The following is a 19,195-nucleotide window of genomic DNA, read 5'->3' as shown; positions in this document are numbered from 1 at the left end:
CACAGGGAGGCTGAGCCTATTGGGGGCTCCTGTGAGGCAGCTTAGCCTGAACACCTCCAAGTGGGTTAACGGAGGGTGTGAGTGAGAGCAGCTGGTAGCTGGCAAGTCCGGGGAATGGAAGGGCTGCCCTGGTCTGTTGGTTTTCGTGTGTGTGCCTGAATGTCACAGGCAGGGAGGCTACCTGGCAGGGATGGGGCCAAAGACAGCCATTTCGCATGGGGACAGACCAGAACCCCCAGGAGGGTCTTTGTCCTTAACCCTGGGCTCTGGGGAGCCTTCTCAGTCCTGGCCTTGCCCCAAGTGCCCTGTTCAAAAGAGAAGCCTGGCAGCGGTTGGAGGGAGCTGTATCGGTGCTGCCCTGTCCCCGAGGTATCTGTCTTTCAGCTGCCCGATACAAGCTGGCCTGCTTTGCTCAGGCAGACCTGAGATGCAGGTACAGACCCAGCACAGGGCTTACAGAGGTGAAACTACTGCTAAAGAGAGTGTCATCCATCAGGTTCTGGAGCACTCTCCTCCTCTGGCCCTGCGAGCCCTTTTCTCAGGGCAGGAAGTAGCCTTGATCCCATTCAGCAGATACCAAAAAGGAAACATGGTACTTTTGTTCAGGCCTGTACTCTCACCCAGCCAGGGCTCCAGCTTCTCCCAGTACTCCTGCCCAGCTAGTGCTCCCTCTTGGGTGCATTGGCCTGTGCTGGATGACCCAGTCTAATGCTTCCATTCAACCCAGTGGCCCTGCTCAACCCAGTGGCCCCACTCATACCACTGCCTCTGCTCTTCTCTTCCAGTTGACCAAAGCATGTTTGAGAATTCCAATACTGCCCCCACACCAAAGCTGCAGCACAGCAGGTCCATCTCCAAAGTGTCTCCCATGCCTCAGCCAGCCCAACCTGCAGCTGCCGAGCCCAGCGGGGCCGGACTGCGAGCGGGAGGGAGCCAGCACCTCAGGAACCTGAGCAAGGCCGTGGGGGCGAAGGTGAATGACTTCCTCCGCAGAAAGGAGCCTACCAGCTTTGGAGACGTGGGCATGACAAAGATCAATGCCAATGTGGGGGCCATGCTAGCTGGTGGGACGCATGCCCAGCTGGAGGATGAGGTTCACGAGGAAGGGTAAGTTTCCCCTGCAGGTGTTGCAGTCCTTGTGTCTACTGACCCTCAAAGGCCATGGTGAATGATGTTACTACAGGGCTATGCTATACAACCACCATGCCAGGGAACAGCCATCACTTCAGTTGGCCTGTAATGCACTGCACCATTTCCCACCTGCCCAAGCCCTCTCCCGCTCCCCAGCCTTGTCTGCACATAGGAACATTCAGGAAAAAATTAATCTGGATTAACTCCAGGTATGAATTGAAAGTGAAATAATTATTAAACTACATAAAATCCCTTTTGTAGATTCGTTTATTCTTAATTACTAGTAAATTTGGCCTGGAAGTGAAGTAAATGCCTGTAGACCCTTGTTTGTCTGATCCCTGTTTATATGACCACTCCAATTAGAGGAATTCCCAGCCTGCTGATGAGGAATACAAGAAAGCAAATGGCCACAGATTGTGCAGTGCCCAAGTATATGCAGGTAGATCTGAATCCTTTCCTGTGCTAGGTTGTGTAACAATGTAGTTATAATGTTGCTGGACTGTGGTGCGGTGGTTTTATTTCTTTTTTTCCCTTTGACCTTTTGGTGCTATTCTTTATTCCAGATGTCTCATATACATGAACATTCCATGTAGATGAACAGGGGAGGGTTCCTTGCAGTCTGGTTGAGCAAGGGTCTCCTGCAACTGATTTACATCAGTAATTCTCAACCTTTTTAGACGTAAGACACGCCTTGGAAAATGCCAGCTCTTAGCTTTCAATTGTTTTTTAGACTGTATAAAAATAATAGGACAATTCTTCTGTTGTAAAAAACAGAGAGACCACAAACAGGTCTGAATGTTTTTGGCATCCTGGATTTGTATTTGAAATCTCTGGGTTTATTTTGTGAATCGTGTCAGTGTTTGTACACCTAACAGTGCTAATATTGCACAGAACCCATAAAAGGATCTCATGGCACCCCAGTGCACTGCAGCACCCCTTGAAAAATCACTGATTTAAGACCGCTTCCATTTGGAATTGTAGGGTATGTCTACCACCATGACATGGCCTGGCTGGATTGTTTCTAAGCCCACCCAGCCCATCCATTCCTGCACACATTTCAAACACAGGAATACAATCCCTGCAGCTGCTAATAAGCACAGTATGTATTTCTGGGTTTAGAGCATTTGAAAGGGGGTAGGTGTGATCAGTCGTGTCCTGGCTAAGGCATGCTGCCGCCACAGTGTAAACATACCCCATGTCCACACACTTTTTAATGCAGTTTAGCTAATCCACTTTAAAAGTTAATTCAGCTGAGCTTTCCTAAGAGTTCCCATGTAAACTAGCTCAATGTTCCACTCCTCCTCACCCTGCATTTCACCCCTATGTCCCAGGTGTCTGCCCTCTCCTGCTTCAGCTTCTTCTGGCCCCATCTGCCCAGCTGCTCCACCTGCTAGAGTAGTTAAGGCTACAGAAAGACTGCCAGGGAGTGCTTCTGCTGCAAGCTGCCCAGGCACGGTTAGTGCCCAGCTCAGCAGAGATTTCCTGGAGGGCCATGCTTAGGGACAGTGCCTCAACACATAGCAGGATGCATTGAATCAGGGAAGAAATGCCCCTTAAGAACAGGAACTGCAAGTATGTTGCTCCAAGCAAAGCACATGGCTGGAACTCTCTGAGGACAGGTACAAGTCCTCTCCCTTGGCCTCATCTTTAGACTGAGACTGCTGCAAGAGTTGTTTCTACCTTGGTACTCAGCACCATCACTCTGTGCAGTCTGTGACAGAGCTGTGAAACAGGACAGTGTTGTTCTCCCTCCCAGCTTGAGGGGAGCTGAGACAGGCAGAGGCTGACTGACCTGCCCAAAGCTGTGCAGGGAGTCAGTGGCAAGGTAGTAAATAGAACTGCCTACCCTAAGCTGGCACCCTAACCATTGGGCAATCCTTTCCCTGTCATAGCACTTGGCTGATGAGGTGTCTTGATATTGCAGTGGGGCCACAGACTATGTCTGTCCTCACGAGACTGTGCTGGCTCAGCCTTCAGCTGAGAGATGCAACAGTGAATGTTGTGGCTGGGGCAACAGCACCTCTGCCCATTCAAATCAAGGCAGAGCCCCTTTGCAGTGTGAGTAGGGGCACTGTGCTGGGGGGGGGGGATGTTTGGACTTTTCAGTAAAGCATCAAGCCAAAACCCTGCCCTCATTAAATGTCCCAAAGCCCTTTCAGGATGGGGTGCCAAATTCCACTGAGAGACTGGTTTTCACTCACCCTCTGCAGCATCACTCGGGCATTGTATTCTGCTTCGGCCCTGTCCCAAGTACCTGTCAGGTGCCACATGACAGTCCCTGATGTGCCTGCGTTTTGTTGCTGACTGATGCTTCCTTTTGGAGGGGCTCTGGGGCAAGTTGAAGTGGGAGAGATGCTCACTGATGGTTCATTGTGCTTACAGGCTTGTGCTGCTGGAAGCCTTTCCCCGCCTTGACCCACCTCCCCCCGTGACCAAGAAGCGCACTCCCCGGGCTCTCAAGACCCCCCAGGACATGCTCATCTCCTCCCAGCCAGTTGTGAGCAGCCTGGATGGCACCGTGAAAGCAGCATCTGAGCAAAGCCAAGAGTATCTTGACCAAGCAGCCCACATGGAGGAGTGGAAGGTGGCATGGGATGTGCCTCAGCCAGAGGGCAATGCTGAGCAAAGCGACCCTGGCAGAGTAGTGCAAAACGGGGATGAGCCCAACCACAATGGCGCCTTCCCTGTGCCTGATCTCATCTACAAGGATAACCTGGAGGGCAAGTTGAAGGCTGCTGACAAAATAGCAGCCTCTCCTCCCTGCCCAGAGAAACCTTCCCTCAGACTTAGCCTCGCTCCTGCCAACCACCTGCATGAGTACCAGCCCCACGAGGACAACGGCCAGCCTGAGGCACAGACCTCTGGCCTGGAAAATGAGGGACCCCACCCAGACCTCCTGTCCTTTGAGTAGCTGCCCTAGGGTCTGAGGGAAACATGCGGACTATCCTCAGGGGGGCAGCTCAGCAGAACTGGCAGGAGCATACTGCCCACTCTGTGGAGGGGAACCCGGGCAGTATGGAAGGACCAGGGCACTATGCAGGCCTGGACCCACTACTTATCTCTTTTGGCACTAGTGGATCCTATATGGAGCAGAAGGAAAGACAGGAGGCCAGGGGCAGCCATTGTGCCACTTCCTGCCTTGTGCAGTGCAACTGGCAGGCACCCTCATCTTCAGTATGGAGGCTTAGCTCTTGAACACCATAGGTCCCAGTGTGGCACTGTCTTTTGCACAATGTGATAAGCAATTTCTGTGGACTTTAGCTCCAGGCCAAAGATGAAGCTGCCTGCAAGCTGCTGCACTGCACAGTGAGGGGCTGCCATTGTGTCCTGGCCAGTGTGATTCCTAGTTAGATATCTTTTGTGCCAGCATCAATGATCAAGGATCAGTGCCAGCATCAATGATGTTCCCTACAGAGATGTGGCGGGGGTTGAGGGCACTCTTTTAATCCTTAGCACAAGACAAAAGCTGCCCTAGTAGCACCTAGCCAGGGAGTCTGAATGCTCCCAGAGAGAGACACACATGTAGAGAGAGATTTTTGGTTGATTGGATTTTCATGGTAGAGAGGAGAGCTGGTGGCTGGGTCTGCTGCATATCTGTACCTCAGAGGAGCCAGGAGAGAGGGTTAAATAATGTAGTGGAGGGGACAGAGGTCTAGTCATTAGAAACTACTGGTACTAGCGCTTGAACATCTTGTGCTCTGTTTCCATCTATGCCACCGATTCCTTCTATGACCTTGGCCCTGCTCCCTGTTTTATAATGTCATGGGTACATCACCTGGCTGGGGTGTGCTGGGACTAAATTCTTCAGTGCCTGTACAGTCCTGGACATTGTGAAGCATTCCAGGTGTGCTACATCTGTTGATTATGGCCTCAGTCTCCATTGTTGTAGCTCTGTCACTGCTGTTGGTTTCCTAATGTAATTTTCTCTGCAGGGTGGCTGCGTGTAGTAGGATAATCTCAATCCATGCCTTGGTGAAACTCTAGATTGTCCCTTCACACCTTTTGTCACCCTTCCCTGCCATGCAACCTCCTGTCCTGAAGCCTGCCTTTTGTCAGGCTAAAGCTAGACTTGGGCCCCATGTTTAGGATAAGTCATCATTGCAGAGTTAACTTGGCTCATCTGCACCCAGGGACAAGCACTCAGTTGGCTATGTTCCAAAAGTGACCAGCCACCGTACCCCATTCCTGTGTCTTCCCTGGTGCCACACTCACCTGGCTATCTCGCTAGGACCTGCTGCCACACTTGGCTATCTCTCTGGGACTGATTGGGACATATCCCATGGTCTTTTGCCACGCAGGAAACCGAGTCATTCTGTGATTCTTTCCTAGTGGGTTTGGTCAGACAGAGAAATGTGGGAAGTCCTTGAAGGGCACCAGTGATTCAGCATGGTGTCCTCACTGCAAAACCAAAGGGGAGGTGGTGAGGGGTGGGGGGATACTAGGTGCAGAGAAAGTGGAGTGGGAGCTGTAACCCAGGCTCCCAGACCAGGCCAGCTCTGGAACTACTCTACATTTCAGGGAGAGCCCTCACCTAAGCTTATTCTGCAGTAAGGACATTGCCTTTGGAGTTTCAAGTAGTAGACATGATTGTGAGAGAATCTATGCAACAATTCTGCTTGTCTCATTTCAGAGCCAGCTAAGCAGGGCTCTGCATCCTGCTTTCTGAGAACAGGCATGGAGGAGGAGGAGGCTGAGGAGCAGGTTCACTGCAAGGACAGTGCAGCACTGTCTGGCTTTCAGCCTCATTGTACTGATGGAAGGGGCTCCTGAAATGCTGTGGATTCAAGCCTCAGTTCTTAGTTCACCTCTTACTCCACGGTGATGAGCTGGTGGGGTGAACTTGTGCAGTTGTTCTGGCCCTGGCCCAGTCCTGATGGGGTGGTTGGATACTAATGTATATGACTTCCCCTCCTGGGACATCCCACAGCCTCAGAACAGAGGTTCTGGAAGACATTGGTTTAATTTTATTCCAGGCCTAATGCACTGTGATTCCCTCTGTTTTGTCCCTGGGTCTCCACTCCCCTGGGTTGGAAAGTCACCTGCAAAAAATATCAAGAGGCAAAACCCCAATCTCAGATTCTTAGCTGGTGAGAATTGGTGCAACTCCATTGTCCTTCAGAAGGGCCACACGGATTGCACCTGGCTGCAGCAAGAGCTGTGGCCAAACCAGTGGACGTTTCTCCTCACCACCTCACTTAGAGATGCTCCTTGCAGTAAAGCCTTCCTGTCCAGGCCCATTGAAATGTCTGTGTCCACTGCTGAGCTGATAGGATGCGGGCAGTGACACCAATGAAGTTAACTATTTTGCACCATCCAAACCCACCTCATAGTCCTACCAATGTATGGAGGCCACAGCTGTCAACAGTACCATTTGGACTCTGCATTAACATATGAGGTGGATGTGAGAATATTCCTGTGCCTTGAATTCCCTTGTAAAGGGACCACCCGAGAATGAATCATGCCTCCGAAAGTTGTTTTGAGTCCAGCGAATGCTGATCTGTGCCATAGGATCCTGGATACAAAATGGCCATGTATATGTGTGTATATTCTGTATATGTCCAATGCTATCACACAAATAGAAATTATATATATATATATATACATATATATATATACGTACACTGCCTATATAAAACTATGTATGATGTATACTAATCAGAAAACAGGAGCATGTGTAATCTCCCCGTTTAGTGAAGCAGAGCGTTTCAGGGCACCAACATTTTGAAAAACAGTGACCCTAATGTGTGCCAAAAGCCTCTATTTATATTAGTTAGGATGGATACAGAGCTCAGAATGAACCACACTGATTGCACAATAAAGATCCTTTACATGTGTTGCAAGGTGGGATTCTCTACAGAAATGGCGCTTGTTACCTACACATAACATTGTTTGTTCCGCGGCGTAGGGGCTGTATGAAAGGGCCACAGGCTGTCATCTGGGAAAGCTCATGCTTTGCTGAGCTGAACCATTTGGTCTCTAAGGTGCCACCCTGCCCTGGAGGACTCTGCAACCCCCAGGCTGGTGGGGATCGTAGAGAGCAATGGCTCTCAAGGCACCCCTCCAAAAACACCGACTAATGGTTTTCACTCGTTTTTTGTCTACTGAAAAATACTGGAGGAATTCTTCCGTGAAAACGAGCCCGGAGACCGCAGCAGGGGCGAATACTTTTAGCACGACAGATTTCTGTTGGAGATCTCTGCGTTTATTTTATGAATCACGTTTTTACGCAGCGCGAATAGCGCGTGGCACCCCGCGCCAGCCTCACGAGGATGTCGGGGCACCCCGGGGTGCCGCAGCCCCCTGCTTGAGACACGGCGGGTTTATAGCGTGGCGCAGCGGAGGGCGGGGCTGTGGGCGAGGGGCGGCCGCGGAGGGCAGACACCCCGCCGGGGCCGCGGGCAAGGGGCGCACGAAGAGGGAAGTCCCCTCCCCGGAGCCCTGCGCTCGCTTCAGGCGCGGCCCGCGGCGGGGCAGCGCCGCTCCGGGGAGCCTGCCGCAGCGCGGGTCGGCGCGGCTGCGCGCGGGCAGGAGAGAGCCAGGGGCCGTCCTCTTCCCCGCGGGCCCGGCCTGCAGCAGCAGCAGCGGCGGACGAGAGGGGGCGGGGCGGGGACACGGCCCGCCCCGCTCCGCTTCCGCTGCCATGGCCGGCCGTGCGCGCTAGGGCCCGGCGGGCGGGATGTGAGGCCATGTCGGGCTGCGCGTGGGGGGCGCCGCCGCCGCTGCTGCTGGAGGCGCTGGGCCGCCTGTGGCAGGTGCAGGCCCCGCTGGGCAGCGGCTCGTCCGCCTCCGTCTACCGTGTGCGCTGCTGCGGCGACCCCCGCGCCCCGCCCGGCGCCGTCAAGGAGTTCGTGCCGCAGCCGCCGCTGCCGTCGCCGGGCCCGGCCCGGCCCGGCCCCGCGCGCCGCCCCGCCGCCGGCCCCCGCCCGCCCGGCTCCGACTACGCCGAGTACGGCTTCCGCAAGGAGCGCGCCGCCCTCGAGCAGCTCCGCGGGCACCGCAACATCGGTAAGGGCCGCGCGCCGCCGCCTGCCCGCGCTGCCTCGCCCGGGACTCCCTGCCCGCAGCGCAGCGCAGCGCAGCGCAGCGCCGCTCCCCGGGCCCGAGCGCTGGAGCCCCCCCATCCCTCCCGGCTCCCGCTTCCCGTGGCGCCTGCGCCTGGGACCCCCCCCCCGGACTGACCCGGGCCCTGGGATGTGGCTCGCAGGCAGGTAGCGAGGGCCCTTCCCGGCACAGCTCCCAGCCCTTATCAGTCACGTGGTGGGGCCCTGCTCACGCCCACCCCCAGTGCCACTGCAGCCCCTAGGCTGAGATGAGGAGCCCTCTCGCCCATCCACTATTTTGCGGGTGAACAGGCCGAGGGCCTTCTGCAGCCCCTCCAGCCTTGCTGCCCCCGTGCCTAAGCTGTGGAGGGCTCTGGCCAGTAGAGCGGCCCGGCCCCATGCACCTGCTGCATACAGCAGCATCAGCCAGCAGGACCCACGTCCCCCCACTCAGGCAGGACATGCTTCCCTCCTGTGCAAGTCAGAGCGGGGATGGCAGCACCATACCCCTTATAGCACAGGTAGCAGCTCCCTGCCCACCACGGACAGGGGCTTGGCCCAGGTAGGACTCCACACTCCTGACACCCGTTGCAGTGTTGATAACTGACATCAGGCACTGGGACAGGGTCCCCCGATACAGACCTGCACTGTCAGAGATGCCCTGCGCCATGGATGACTGCAGGAGTCCTACTCTCCCACCACAGCCCTGGTGAGCAGGGTCCTTTGCTTCTCCCAGGCTGTAACGGAGACCACCCCATCCTCCCTTGCAACACTAGTGATCTGGACATGGAGCCCCTGCTCCCCCAGACTGGGACAGAAATGCCCTCTCCTCCCTCCAACATCAGAAACCCCTTGGGCTAGGACAAGGACAGGAATTCCCACCCCCATATATTCCTTCAACAGTACCAGTCAAGACATGGATCACCAGGCTGGGACAAGGGACCCCCATTCCTCCATGGGAATCCCCTCTTTGCTCCACACCTCTGTGGCATTGTTAATGGGCTAGGAACGGTAGCTCAGATACTTGCTTCAACATTGGTAGTTGACCAGGACTCCCTACCTCTGTTTGGGAGCCACAGATGTCACCCGGGCAGAGTGCCCAGCTCTCCATCCTGCTCTAGTGATTTCCCCATGGCAGCATCACTAAACCAGGTCAGGAGCGTGATAACAACCTTTCCCCTGCACTGCAGCCTCTGATAACTGGGACCAGACTAGCAGGGCTGGGCTGGGCTGTACATCTAGAGTTGCACTAGGGATATGAATGCTGCTGTGCATTCATCCCACACTCTTTGGAAAGTAAATACAGAGAGGTCCTTGCTTACCTGAGGGGGCTCTATGCTGGGCAGAAAGAAAGCAGGGAGAATGCTTGGAGGTGGTGATGGTAGTATAAATTCATTTCCAGGGTGACCTTGTATCCCTTCTCTTACCAGAGTGGGGCAGTTGGTCTTCTAAGGGCCAAGTTGGGGAATGTGAGGGTAAACTTCCACTAGCTTAGCTGAGCTGGATTTGGACCTGGCTGGAGCTGTGTGGGGCCTTGCTACTGTGTGGGCTTGGCTATGGGAGCTGCATCTGCCCTGCAGCTCATGCAGAGTCTAACATTTGACCTGCTAGGGCCTGAGGAGAGATGTCCTGAGAAATGGAGGAAACTTTGTCTTTGCTGATAGCACACGCTAGTGCTGGTCTCTGGGGACCTGGGAGTACATCTCGCCCTACAGTCTCCTGCAGACAGGGGCCTGCAGCCAGGCTGGGAATGATAGGGGTCTTAGAGGGTGGAGTGCTGAGGAACGTCACATGCTGAAGCAGTTCTTGTGGCCCCCTTTGCCCATACATAGTCATATCTCAGCCATGTAGTGACTACAGTGTCCACTCCCTTGGGCAACGCACTGAGTAAAGTACAGAGCATGTCCTGGGTAGGTGTTCTGGTGGACTATATGGCCTTCACCATGCTCTGAACCTTTTTTGCTTTGTTGCTTGCCCATGATGCCCAGAGGCGGCAGCACAATTTCAGGTGGGTTGTGACCCATGGGAAGCGTGGACAATAACTGATGAAGCCGTTGCTTCAGCAAGAAGTCCTGATTTATAAATCAGTGGCTAAGCAGTAAGCATCTGTTAAAATATGCTTGAGGCCAGGGTCTTGAGTATACTCCCCCAGCACCTTAGAGGAGGAGGAGGAGAGCAGCGGGGCCACAAGTTGCATCAACCTCACCAAGCTCTTGGATTGCTTCTTATTCCAGTGACACTGTATGGTGTGTTCACCAACCACTTCTCTGCCAATGGGCCTTCACGCTGCCTCCTGCTGGAGCTGCTGGATATCAGCGTTTCAGAGCTGCTCCTTCACTCCAGCAATCATGGCTGCTCTATGTGGATGATCCAGCACTGCGCCCGAGATGTCCTTGAAGCCCTGGCTTTCCTTCACCATAAAGGCTATGTGCATGCAGATCTCAAGCCACGCAACATTCTGTGGAGTGCAGAGGAGGAGTGCTTTAAACTCATTGACTTTGGGCTTAGCTTCAAGGAGGGGAACCAGGTGTGGCTCACAGCTGCGCAAGCAGTTTCTCTTACCTATTTTGAATTACTCTGTTGTACTCCATGATCCTAAGCTGATCTCCATAAGCAGTTTGATTTGGGATGGGAGGAGGATGCAAAAAGAACATAAGCCTGGGGACTTTCTGCATTGCCCTGTTTTGTGAGTCGATATTAAACCAATGTGGTGTTATGAAATGCCCTGCATGATAGGACCAGTAGCCATATAATCGGTTTTCCTGGCCGTTTCCAGATGCTTAGGAAGGCATCGCATCTGTCCCTTAAGAGGAAAATTCTTACCTAACTCTAGTTTATGCCCTAAAACAGAAGTGTGTCTGTTGTCCTCATCCTTGGATGCCTATTGAGGTGTTACCAGTGAATTCCACAGGTTAATTATATGCTGTGCTTTTGATGAAATACCCTTTTTTTTAAATAGTTGCCTTACAGTTTCATCAGGATGCCCCTTGTTTGTGCACTATGTGAGAGAGAAAGTGGGAACACACAGATCCATATCTACCCTACCCTGTTTTGGGTTACTCTGGCTCCTGAGTTCCTGATCTGCCCATTAACAGCCTTTGCTTTCTCAGTCTCTCTGCACTACTTCTCTGCACTACTCCCTCTTCCCCCACCCTTCTTCTCATCTGTATTTCCACGTCTTTCTCCTATATTCCTTCTGAGATGGGGCAATACTATTGATGCATTTCATCACTCAATTGGCTTTTACTGCTGCTGCTTACTGAGGAGAGAGGTTTTTTGTTTGTTGGGGGGGGTTGCACTGAGCAGTCCACAAGGATGGTTGTGTTCCTTTCCTATACAGTTAGCATTGACAGAAAAGCCTGCAGCACTTAAATTGAGCAAACTTATTTTTCCTCATGTGCCTGACTTGTCAACCCAGATTTTCATCTGCTATCAGGCTGTCCCTTCACCCAATGGTGTTAGGCCCTTCTGTGCCTCAGTCTCCATTTAGGCAAGTCAGGACAAACAATGAAATTGTCTGTAAAATTCGTCACCTTTCTCATAGTTGGGCCCGTCCTTCCTTGTTAATAAAGATGATCAACATCACTAGTCCATTAAGGCCTTCCATTTTTAACTTATTGCACTATTTACCTTTTGTCCCATAGTTGCTTAGTGTCACTAATAGCATCTGGTTATAGAATCTGCTTTGGGGGTTTTATTTTGTTTTTAATCCAACAGTCTTTCTGTTTCTCTTTCCACTGTTGGTGTAGCTGTTAAACATAGACTTTTAGTAAATAAGATATGATTTTTTTTCCCCACCGTGAAGGTGGTCCCTGTAGTGCTGTATTCATGTAAAGGTTCTATCATTTAGTTATTTCAGTCAGGTAAACTGGTGCTGAAGGCAATATGCGCTAGTTTGCAACTCCCAAGATCACCATTTTTTATTTGGGTTTTCTGGCTGAGCAACTGATTCTAATGAGCATACTTTTAAGTAAGCAGCTTGGCTGCTTTATTCTGCAGCTCCTTCAGGCTTCTTGGCTGGATGCCTTTGCTGCTACTAATCTGATGCCGTCTGGTAGACCAGCTACTGCTCTTGCAAATGTGATGCAGAATTTCGGAAGTTCTGTCTGCCTCTTTGCTCTTCAAATGACTCGTACACTTTTCATCCTTTCAGTTTGCTTCAGCTGGGCTGGATTTCCTATCTTTGGTTTAGAGAACATCCTTGCTGGTCTGAATGACCTTTGTGCCTTGCCATGAGCACATAGAGGGCATCCATCTTGCCCTCTCCCATCTGTGTGATGAGTGGTATACACACATGCCATCTGTGACTCCTTGGGTGGCTTGATAGGGTTGAGACTGAGGATTTTAATTTCCTTGCTGCTTTGGAGTCTCTTTCTTTTTTTTATATGGACAGGATGGAGGGGTGTTGTCACTTACCATTGCAGGGCTTGTATTCTTGGAGGGAAATATAAAACAAGTCTTGGTCACTTATGCTCACTAAAGATCTCAACTCTTCCCAGCAGTCAGGGTGGTTAAATTCCAGCCTGGGAGACTACATTTCAGCTGCTGTAATCTTTTTGCTTCAGAGGTGGACAGAGGGACCATCTTGTACATCTTGTGCAGGTTAACATCAGGAAACACTGAGAGAACCTTTGGCTTGTGGGGTCCTTGTGCCACTATACTATCACAGTGATAGGCAGTCAGCTCAGGATGAAATGTATTTTCTTCTAATGAGTTACTGATAAGGATGACTAGGCACAAACTCTTTCCTCAGGGAAATTTGATTTCCATACCCATGTCCTGGAACCCCTCCATATGAATCAGGCATCTTGAACATCACTTACAAAAAAAGTGGGGGGGCATGTTAGAACAATGTAGGTAAGGGAAGCTTCCCCCTGCAGCTGCTTTTGTTTTCTTTGAGTAGGCAGCATTAAAAGCACTTTAACTTCTCTGCAGTAATAGAAAGCTGAGCTACAGCTGCTGAGCAGAAATTGATTGCTGCAGCTCTGCTGACTGCAGGGGGGTGGGAGGAGAACCAGGAGTGGATGTGCCTTTAACTCCCCTGTCTGCAGGTTACAGATGCCTGTTTTGTGATTTAAAATTGCTTGCAGGGAGTCCCTGTACCTGAACAGAGACTTGAAACCCTCATTGATCCTGCTTGTCCTTTTTAAACATGACATAATTAGCTCAGGAGCACGTTGTGGGGGCCTTAGACCTGGACTCAAGCTTCCAGAATTCTCAGTCCGAGGACAGGTAATGATGGGATGGATGGTTGGTCTGGTTCAGGAAGCACCTTCCTGTTATCTGTACCAAGGTTCTTCCTTGCCTTTTCTTCCCTAGTACACATCAATGATGTCAAGAAATTTGTCACTGTCTTATTTGGGAGGTAACTTTTTTTTCTCGAAAGTGTCTTGCCATACTGCCACATTGGTTACAAAGCAGATTGAACTAGCTAAACAAGCCCAGAGTTTTGAGCACCACCTAGAGATTAACAGTGGGGTTTAGTAGACTGCCTCTTTGAGTTCTTGGACATGTGACAGCTTTATACTAATGTAATCAGTTTCCATAGTCATGTTTCCAACATATAGATTAGATACCAGGCAAACAGCTTTGTACTGGTATAACTCTTGGATTTCAGTATAGAATTACCCTAGGAAATATTGGGGGTAAAACTAAGCTTAGCAAAGGTGTCACATGTTTGCAGTAGCCCTTTGCTGTGGATGACTAGGCTATTACCTATGCCTTTCCCACCTAGTGCTGAGGTACTGTATAGTGTTTAGAGGAAGCAGTTAGCCAAAGTAGCTGCTCACTTCCCCATTCCAGATCCTAGTGTAACTTACATCAGCGTACAAAACCGTTATAAATTACACTGACCTAAATGCTTTGTGCCCAGGTCCCAAAACAGGCTCTCTAAGTGGGCACGGGGAGCAGGGAGTATAGTTGAAAAGCTGATTTGAATGATGGTTCTAATAACATTGGTTTGACCTTCCCTAGGATGTGAAATACATTCAAACAGACGGGTACCGGGCTCCAGAGGCAGAATTGCAGAACTGCCTGGCCCAGGCTGGGCTCCAGAGTGAAATAGAGTGTACCTCTGCTGTGGATCTCTGGAGTCTGGGAATTGTTTTACTGGAAATGTTCTCAGGAATGAAACTGAAACATACAGTCCAATCTCAGGAATGGAAGGTAAGGATTAGCTGCATCTTGGATTTCCAGATATCAGGGTGGATGCTGTTATTCTCATGCTCCTTTATTTTGTTTTGTTGATGTAAAGTTATTCTCAGTGTCCAGGAAATACCATTAGAACAATCACTTTCAGTCCCATATGTCTTCTGGGGTGTTATTGGTTGAGAGCCTTGAAATTGCACCTGCAGACCAAGAGAGTTTCTTTGTGGCTTGAGCGTAGTTCATGATGTTCATCCTGCAGAAAAGTTGAAATATTGAGGCTCCCAAAACTGTGCCATTGGACTCGCCGTGTAAGAAGAATTACAACTGGTTTTGGCATAACACCAGAACAACAAGCAAAACAGATAGACTAGGTCTTTGCTAATAGCTCAGCAGCACAATGACAAAGCAAGAACATGCTCTCTAGCTTTTAAAGTGACTCCTGTGCTAATGTGAGGCTTTTTGTTAACTGTGCTCTCTCTGAGAGGGAGAGATGTCCTGATCATGAGACCTAAAGCCTGACTGGGTTTTCTGATGTGAAATAAAGCAGTTTAATTTTCAGCTCTCCTCCCTGCAGTAATCTCCACTCAGAAAGATTCTCAGTGAGGAATAAAACAGCTCTTTCAGCATCTCTCTCTCTCCCGCCCCCCCCCCCCCCCTTGTCTCTTAGCACAAAATCCACTGCACAAGACAGGCAAAACCATTGGTTTTGATAGTTCGGAAGAGAGGGAGCAGAAAAGAATGGAGTATTTATTTGAAATGGAGCTGTCTAGTTGATGGCCTCCAGGCCAGATCCAGCCTGTTGAGAGTTTTTCAGATTCCCCCCACGTTAGTTCTGATTGCACTAGTTGCAAAAATGCAAGCAGCATGGCTTCATTTGTGCAGTGCCACTCTTGGGTTAGTCAGTTTTGCCAGGAAGCTCTCTCTCGTGTGTGGGTTGATATACTTGATACACAAGAGTTCTGGCTATTTGGAGTTATGCTCTATGTAGGCAATTTGGATTAACCAACACTGAAGGAAGAGATCAAGCTGATCCGGAGAAAACTTATGAACAAAATTATATTTTGCACCTTGTTACACAAAGCTTTTGTAGAGGTGCAAAATATAATTTTGTTCATAAGTTTTCTTCAGATCACCTTGATCTCTTCCTTCAGTGTTGGTTAATCCAAACTGCCTACATAGAGCATAACTCCAAATAGCCAGAACTCTTATGTATCAAGGTTAGGAATTATCATTGCATCATTTACAGCATTATGGCAAATGTTTTATATTAAGATTTTCTTTCCTTCTAAGCCTGGCTTCTTTCTCTCTCCAGACAAGCAGTTCTGCCATCATTGATCACATTTTTGCCAGTGAAGGTGTGGTAAATTCAGCCATCCCAGCCTATCACCTCAGAGACCTTATCAAAAGGTATGTTACAATAGCACATTTACTGCAAGCTGTCAGTATAGCACATCTTCAGCGTGATTAATCTCGACTTCGTTATAGTTTTTGCCTTGCTTTCAGGTAGTAAGAAATTGTAACCTCCCTAGGCTAGCATTTTTTTTTAAATCTTCTTCACTCTTAGGCCAATGAAGCTTCATAAGTCACAGCAGTGCTTAGAGCTTCGGCATAGATGGCTTTCCAGCATTTTAACTATTCTGATCTCAGATTGCTTAAAGCAGGTGGAAAGGACAGCATTTAAAACCCCAGCACCTTGCCTGTGCAAGTACTTCCACTGTCTGTGCAAGTACTTCCAGTGGAGTTGTGGTGTTTGGAAAACTCAGAAAAACAGTTGCACAAATGCACTTTACTGGGATAAAGGAACATTATTAAACTGTGTGGAATGCCTTCCCACTCGTATTGGCAAGGTGTGCCTGGGACAATAGTCAGTTCTGGATCTCCAGGTCTGTAGAAGCCTCTCATATTTCTGCCTCTCTAACTTAGATTTTTTTCAGGCAGAGGAACTGGCTTGAACCTGGCAGGCTATTGTGGTGATCTTGTCACTATTAGACTGCTGGAAGAGGAAAGCTCTAAGCAGCTGCAACAGCATGAGAGTTAAGATTGTAGGTGAGGAGGATGGAGAGGCATAGTATACTACTTTCCAAGCATTCAGTATTGAGAGTCCCTGGGGGACACTTTTTAGGGGAGGGGGGGGAAAAAGTTTTGGGGTCCCTGTAACACGGTTACATTGAGTCCCAATTCTGAAAAGATACAGGTGCCCCTGAATGAATAACAGATCTTTGAGAATCATGGAGTGGTATTGATGCAAACAAAGGACATTTTGAAGTGCTTACTTAAGTTTGATTGGAGGACAGATTATGCTGTGGTATTTATTCATGCCAAGTATTCAGCCTTGCTCTGAAATGTATCTTCTTCATGCAGCTTTAGCTAAAGTGATGTGAATGTAAAGAGTGTCTTTTATCTTGCAGCATGCTTCATTATGACCAAGGAAAAAGAGCCACTGCTGAAAAGGCCTTGTGTAGCCCATTCTTCAGCATTCCTTTTGGTAAGTCAGGTGGCCTATCCCCTGTCCCTGCCTCTTTAGTGTGACTGCATTTGCACAGAGCTGAAACTGTTTGGCCCTTCTGGCTTTCTTTCTCTCCCTGCATCAGTCTCTTGTGCCCAGCAGTACTTTATCCTCTCCCTTCTGTGGTGTGGCTGCAGAGTAGGGTCTGAGCTTGCCCTGTGCTTTCACTGTTACTAAATGTGGTTGTAGGCCCTCTGTCTCCCTGACAGCACTAGTATTGGACTCCCTCTGAAAGTGCCAGCAGCTCCATATTATCTGCATAAGACAGGCAAAACCAGTGTTTTTGATAGTCTGGAAGAAAGGAAGCAGAAAATAATGGGGTATTTATTTGAAACGGAGCTGTCTAGCTGGTGGCCTCCAGGGCCAGATCCAGCCTGTTGAGAGTTGTGCAGAGATTTCCCCCCATGCTAGTTCTGATTGTACTAGTTCCAAAAATGCAAGTAGCATGGCTTCATTTGTGCAATGCCACTCATGGGTTAGTCAGCTTTGCCAGGAAGCCGAGCTGATTAGCTCAAGTATAGCACTTTGAGCATGGTTCTGCTATGTGCAGAGGTAGCCCAAGTATCTCTGCAAGGTGCTAGGCAAATGGGCCAGGAAGGAGGTAGGCTGTGCAGCTGTCTGGGAGAAGTGCTGTGCAGAGGGCTAGAGACAGGTGTGGGAGACCTGCATTTGGAGAAATGGGGTGAATGGAGCCAGGGAGGTGTTAGCCCCAGCCCTAAATGGGGCCTCCCCACCAAGCAGGAAAGGGAAAATCTCTCCCCTTCCTCTACTTTAGGCCATCTTGATTGATAGGAATAGCTGAGTGGTGTGGTTGCCCTCCAACCCTTGAGTAAACACCAGTGATATAATCCACACCCCAATTTCCCTATTGAAAATTTGGTCTAAAACTGTTCCTGTTATGGGATACTATGTAAAGCTCCTCAGACAGCCCTAAACTCAAGGAGATGGTATTAGCACATGGGTTTCTTTGTTCCTCACATGGTAAAAGTGTGGTAGCTTTGAAGTCAAGAACATGAGTGGTGAGAGATGTCTGATGATGGCACCTGTTAGCATGCCTTCCCCTCAGATAAACCTGGCTTGCATGCACGACCTGGCAGTTGCACTGAAATAGCACCTTGCTCCAGGGAATGGAGCACCAGCCCTGGGGACCAAGTGGCTGGGATTCAAATGCTGCCTGTACTGGTGATTGTATGGCAAATCCCCCTGCACACAGATATTGGGATCTGCCAATACTGCCCCCTCTCTGATCTGGCACTGTCATCTTCACTGGATCCCATGCTTGGATCCTGATGCATCAGGACCTCTCCTGCTTCTCTCGGGTCCCTTCCCTCAGAATCCTGTCCCTGCCGCAGCACCCTCTAGAACCTTTGTCAGTGTGTCCCAGGAGCTATGCCTGGCTTTGCCGCCTCCTACCCTAGCCCTTTCTACGCTCTGCCTCTACATTGGACAGTGCAGCTGTAGCCTTGATACATCCTCCTTCCTTTTCCATTCATTCTGGTGCCAGCGTGGTGGTACAGGGCCTCTCATCTCTGGCTGGGGGAGTGACCAGCTGTGAACTTCAGGCAGCCTTCCCGGAGCTTGATACAGGCTGAGGGATTGAGCAAACTACAGAAGAGCATAGGGCAGCTCCAGGACACCTTTGTGGCAGCCCTGGGTGGGAACTTTCTTCTTTACCTGGATCTTGGTCAGGAGGAGCTGCTGTTTCAGCCCTGCCAGGGTACATTGGCTTTTCTTCTGTTCCATTACCGATTTCGGTTGCATTGGAAGCTCTGTCTCCCCAGTCCTTCACCATCTGGCCCTGAGTGAGCCCCTGTCATTCTGCCTGGCACCCTTTTTGATCTGTCACTCAGCTTGTACAGACTGTGAAGTTTGTACCCCCAGACTCAATTTTGACCTGCTTTTTCCTGCTTAAGGAAAGTGGAGGAAACCATCCATCCGAGCTGGCTCTTCCTGCTGGTTACACCCTGTCCTCTGGGAGCATTTCCCCCCTCCACCTTCAGGGTGTACCAGGAAACCCTCTTGAGCAAAAAAGAATGGAGGGGCAGATTTTGGCAGTTTGAGGGGTTTCTGGAGTAGAGGAGATTTGAAATGTTGATACAATGGGATGTCAAAGCACAATGCTGGAACCTGGAAGATCTAGGGTTAGTTTGCAATGTGCTACAGGTTTTTTATGTGACTTTGGACAAATCATTTGACTCCTTGGTGCTGCTTCCTTGTTTGTGCAATGCAGATCTTGCTTCTTGAGACTCCTGCTGGATGAAAAGGATCAGCTTGTGAGTGCTGGATTGCTACAGCAACAGGGGCTCCAGATTTAGAAGTTAGTGTGGACCTTTAGGATCTTGTCTGACATTCACCCATCCACTGATTCTGA

The 19,195-nt window shown here is 50.1% G+C and overlaps 2 protein-coding genes across 6 annotated transcripts in view; both read left to right on the top strand.

Moving 5' to 3' along the window:
• NOS1AP (nitric oxide synthase 1 adaptor protein) overlaps positions 1-6,971 on the top strand; it is a 156,776-nt gene extending 149,805 nt beyond the window's left edge. For all 5 annotated transcript variants that reach the window (XM_019486551.2, XM_006276167.4, XM_006276166.4 and 2 more), the window contains 2 exons: positions 786-1,107; positions 3,514-6,971. In XM_019486551.2, the coding sequence (XP_019342096.1) occupies positions 786-1,107; positions 3,514-4,042 (851 nt within the window). In that variant the 3' untranslated portion in view covers positions 4,043-6,971. The remainder of the gene's footprint in view (positions 1-785; positions 1,108-3,513) is intronic.
• A 258-nt stretch (positions 6,972-7,229) lies between these two features.
• The window catches only part of UHMK1 (U2AF homology motif kinase 1), a 28,571-nt gene continuing 16,605 nt past the window's right edge, over positions 7,230-19,195 (top strand). The window contains exons 1-5 of the mRNA XM_019486554.2: positions 7,230-8,136; positions 10,406-10,698; positions 14,145-14,336; positions 15,631-15,725; positions 16,727-16,803. Of these exons, the coding sequence (XP_019342099.2) occupies positions 7,818-8,136; positions 10,406-10,698; positions 14,145-14,336; positions 15,631-15,725; positions 16,727-16,803 (976 nt within the window). The 5' untranslated portion in view covers positions 7,230-7,817. The remainder of the gene's footprint in view (positions 8,137-10,405; positions 10,699-14,144; positions 14,337-15,630; positions 15,726-16,726; positions 16,804-19,195) is intronic.

Source organism: Alligator mississippiensis, chromosome 5 (assembly GCF_030867095.1).
Source record: "Alligator mississippiensis isolate rAllMis1 chromosome 5, rAllMis1, whole genome shotgun sequence".
Taxonomy (NCBI): domain Eukaryota; kingdom Metazoa; phylum Chordata; order Crocodylia; family Alligatoridae; genus Alligator; species Alligator mississippiensis.
This window is presented reverse-complemented; position numbering and strand designations above follow the sequence as displayed.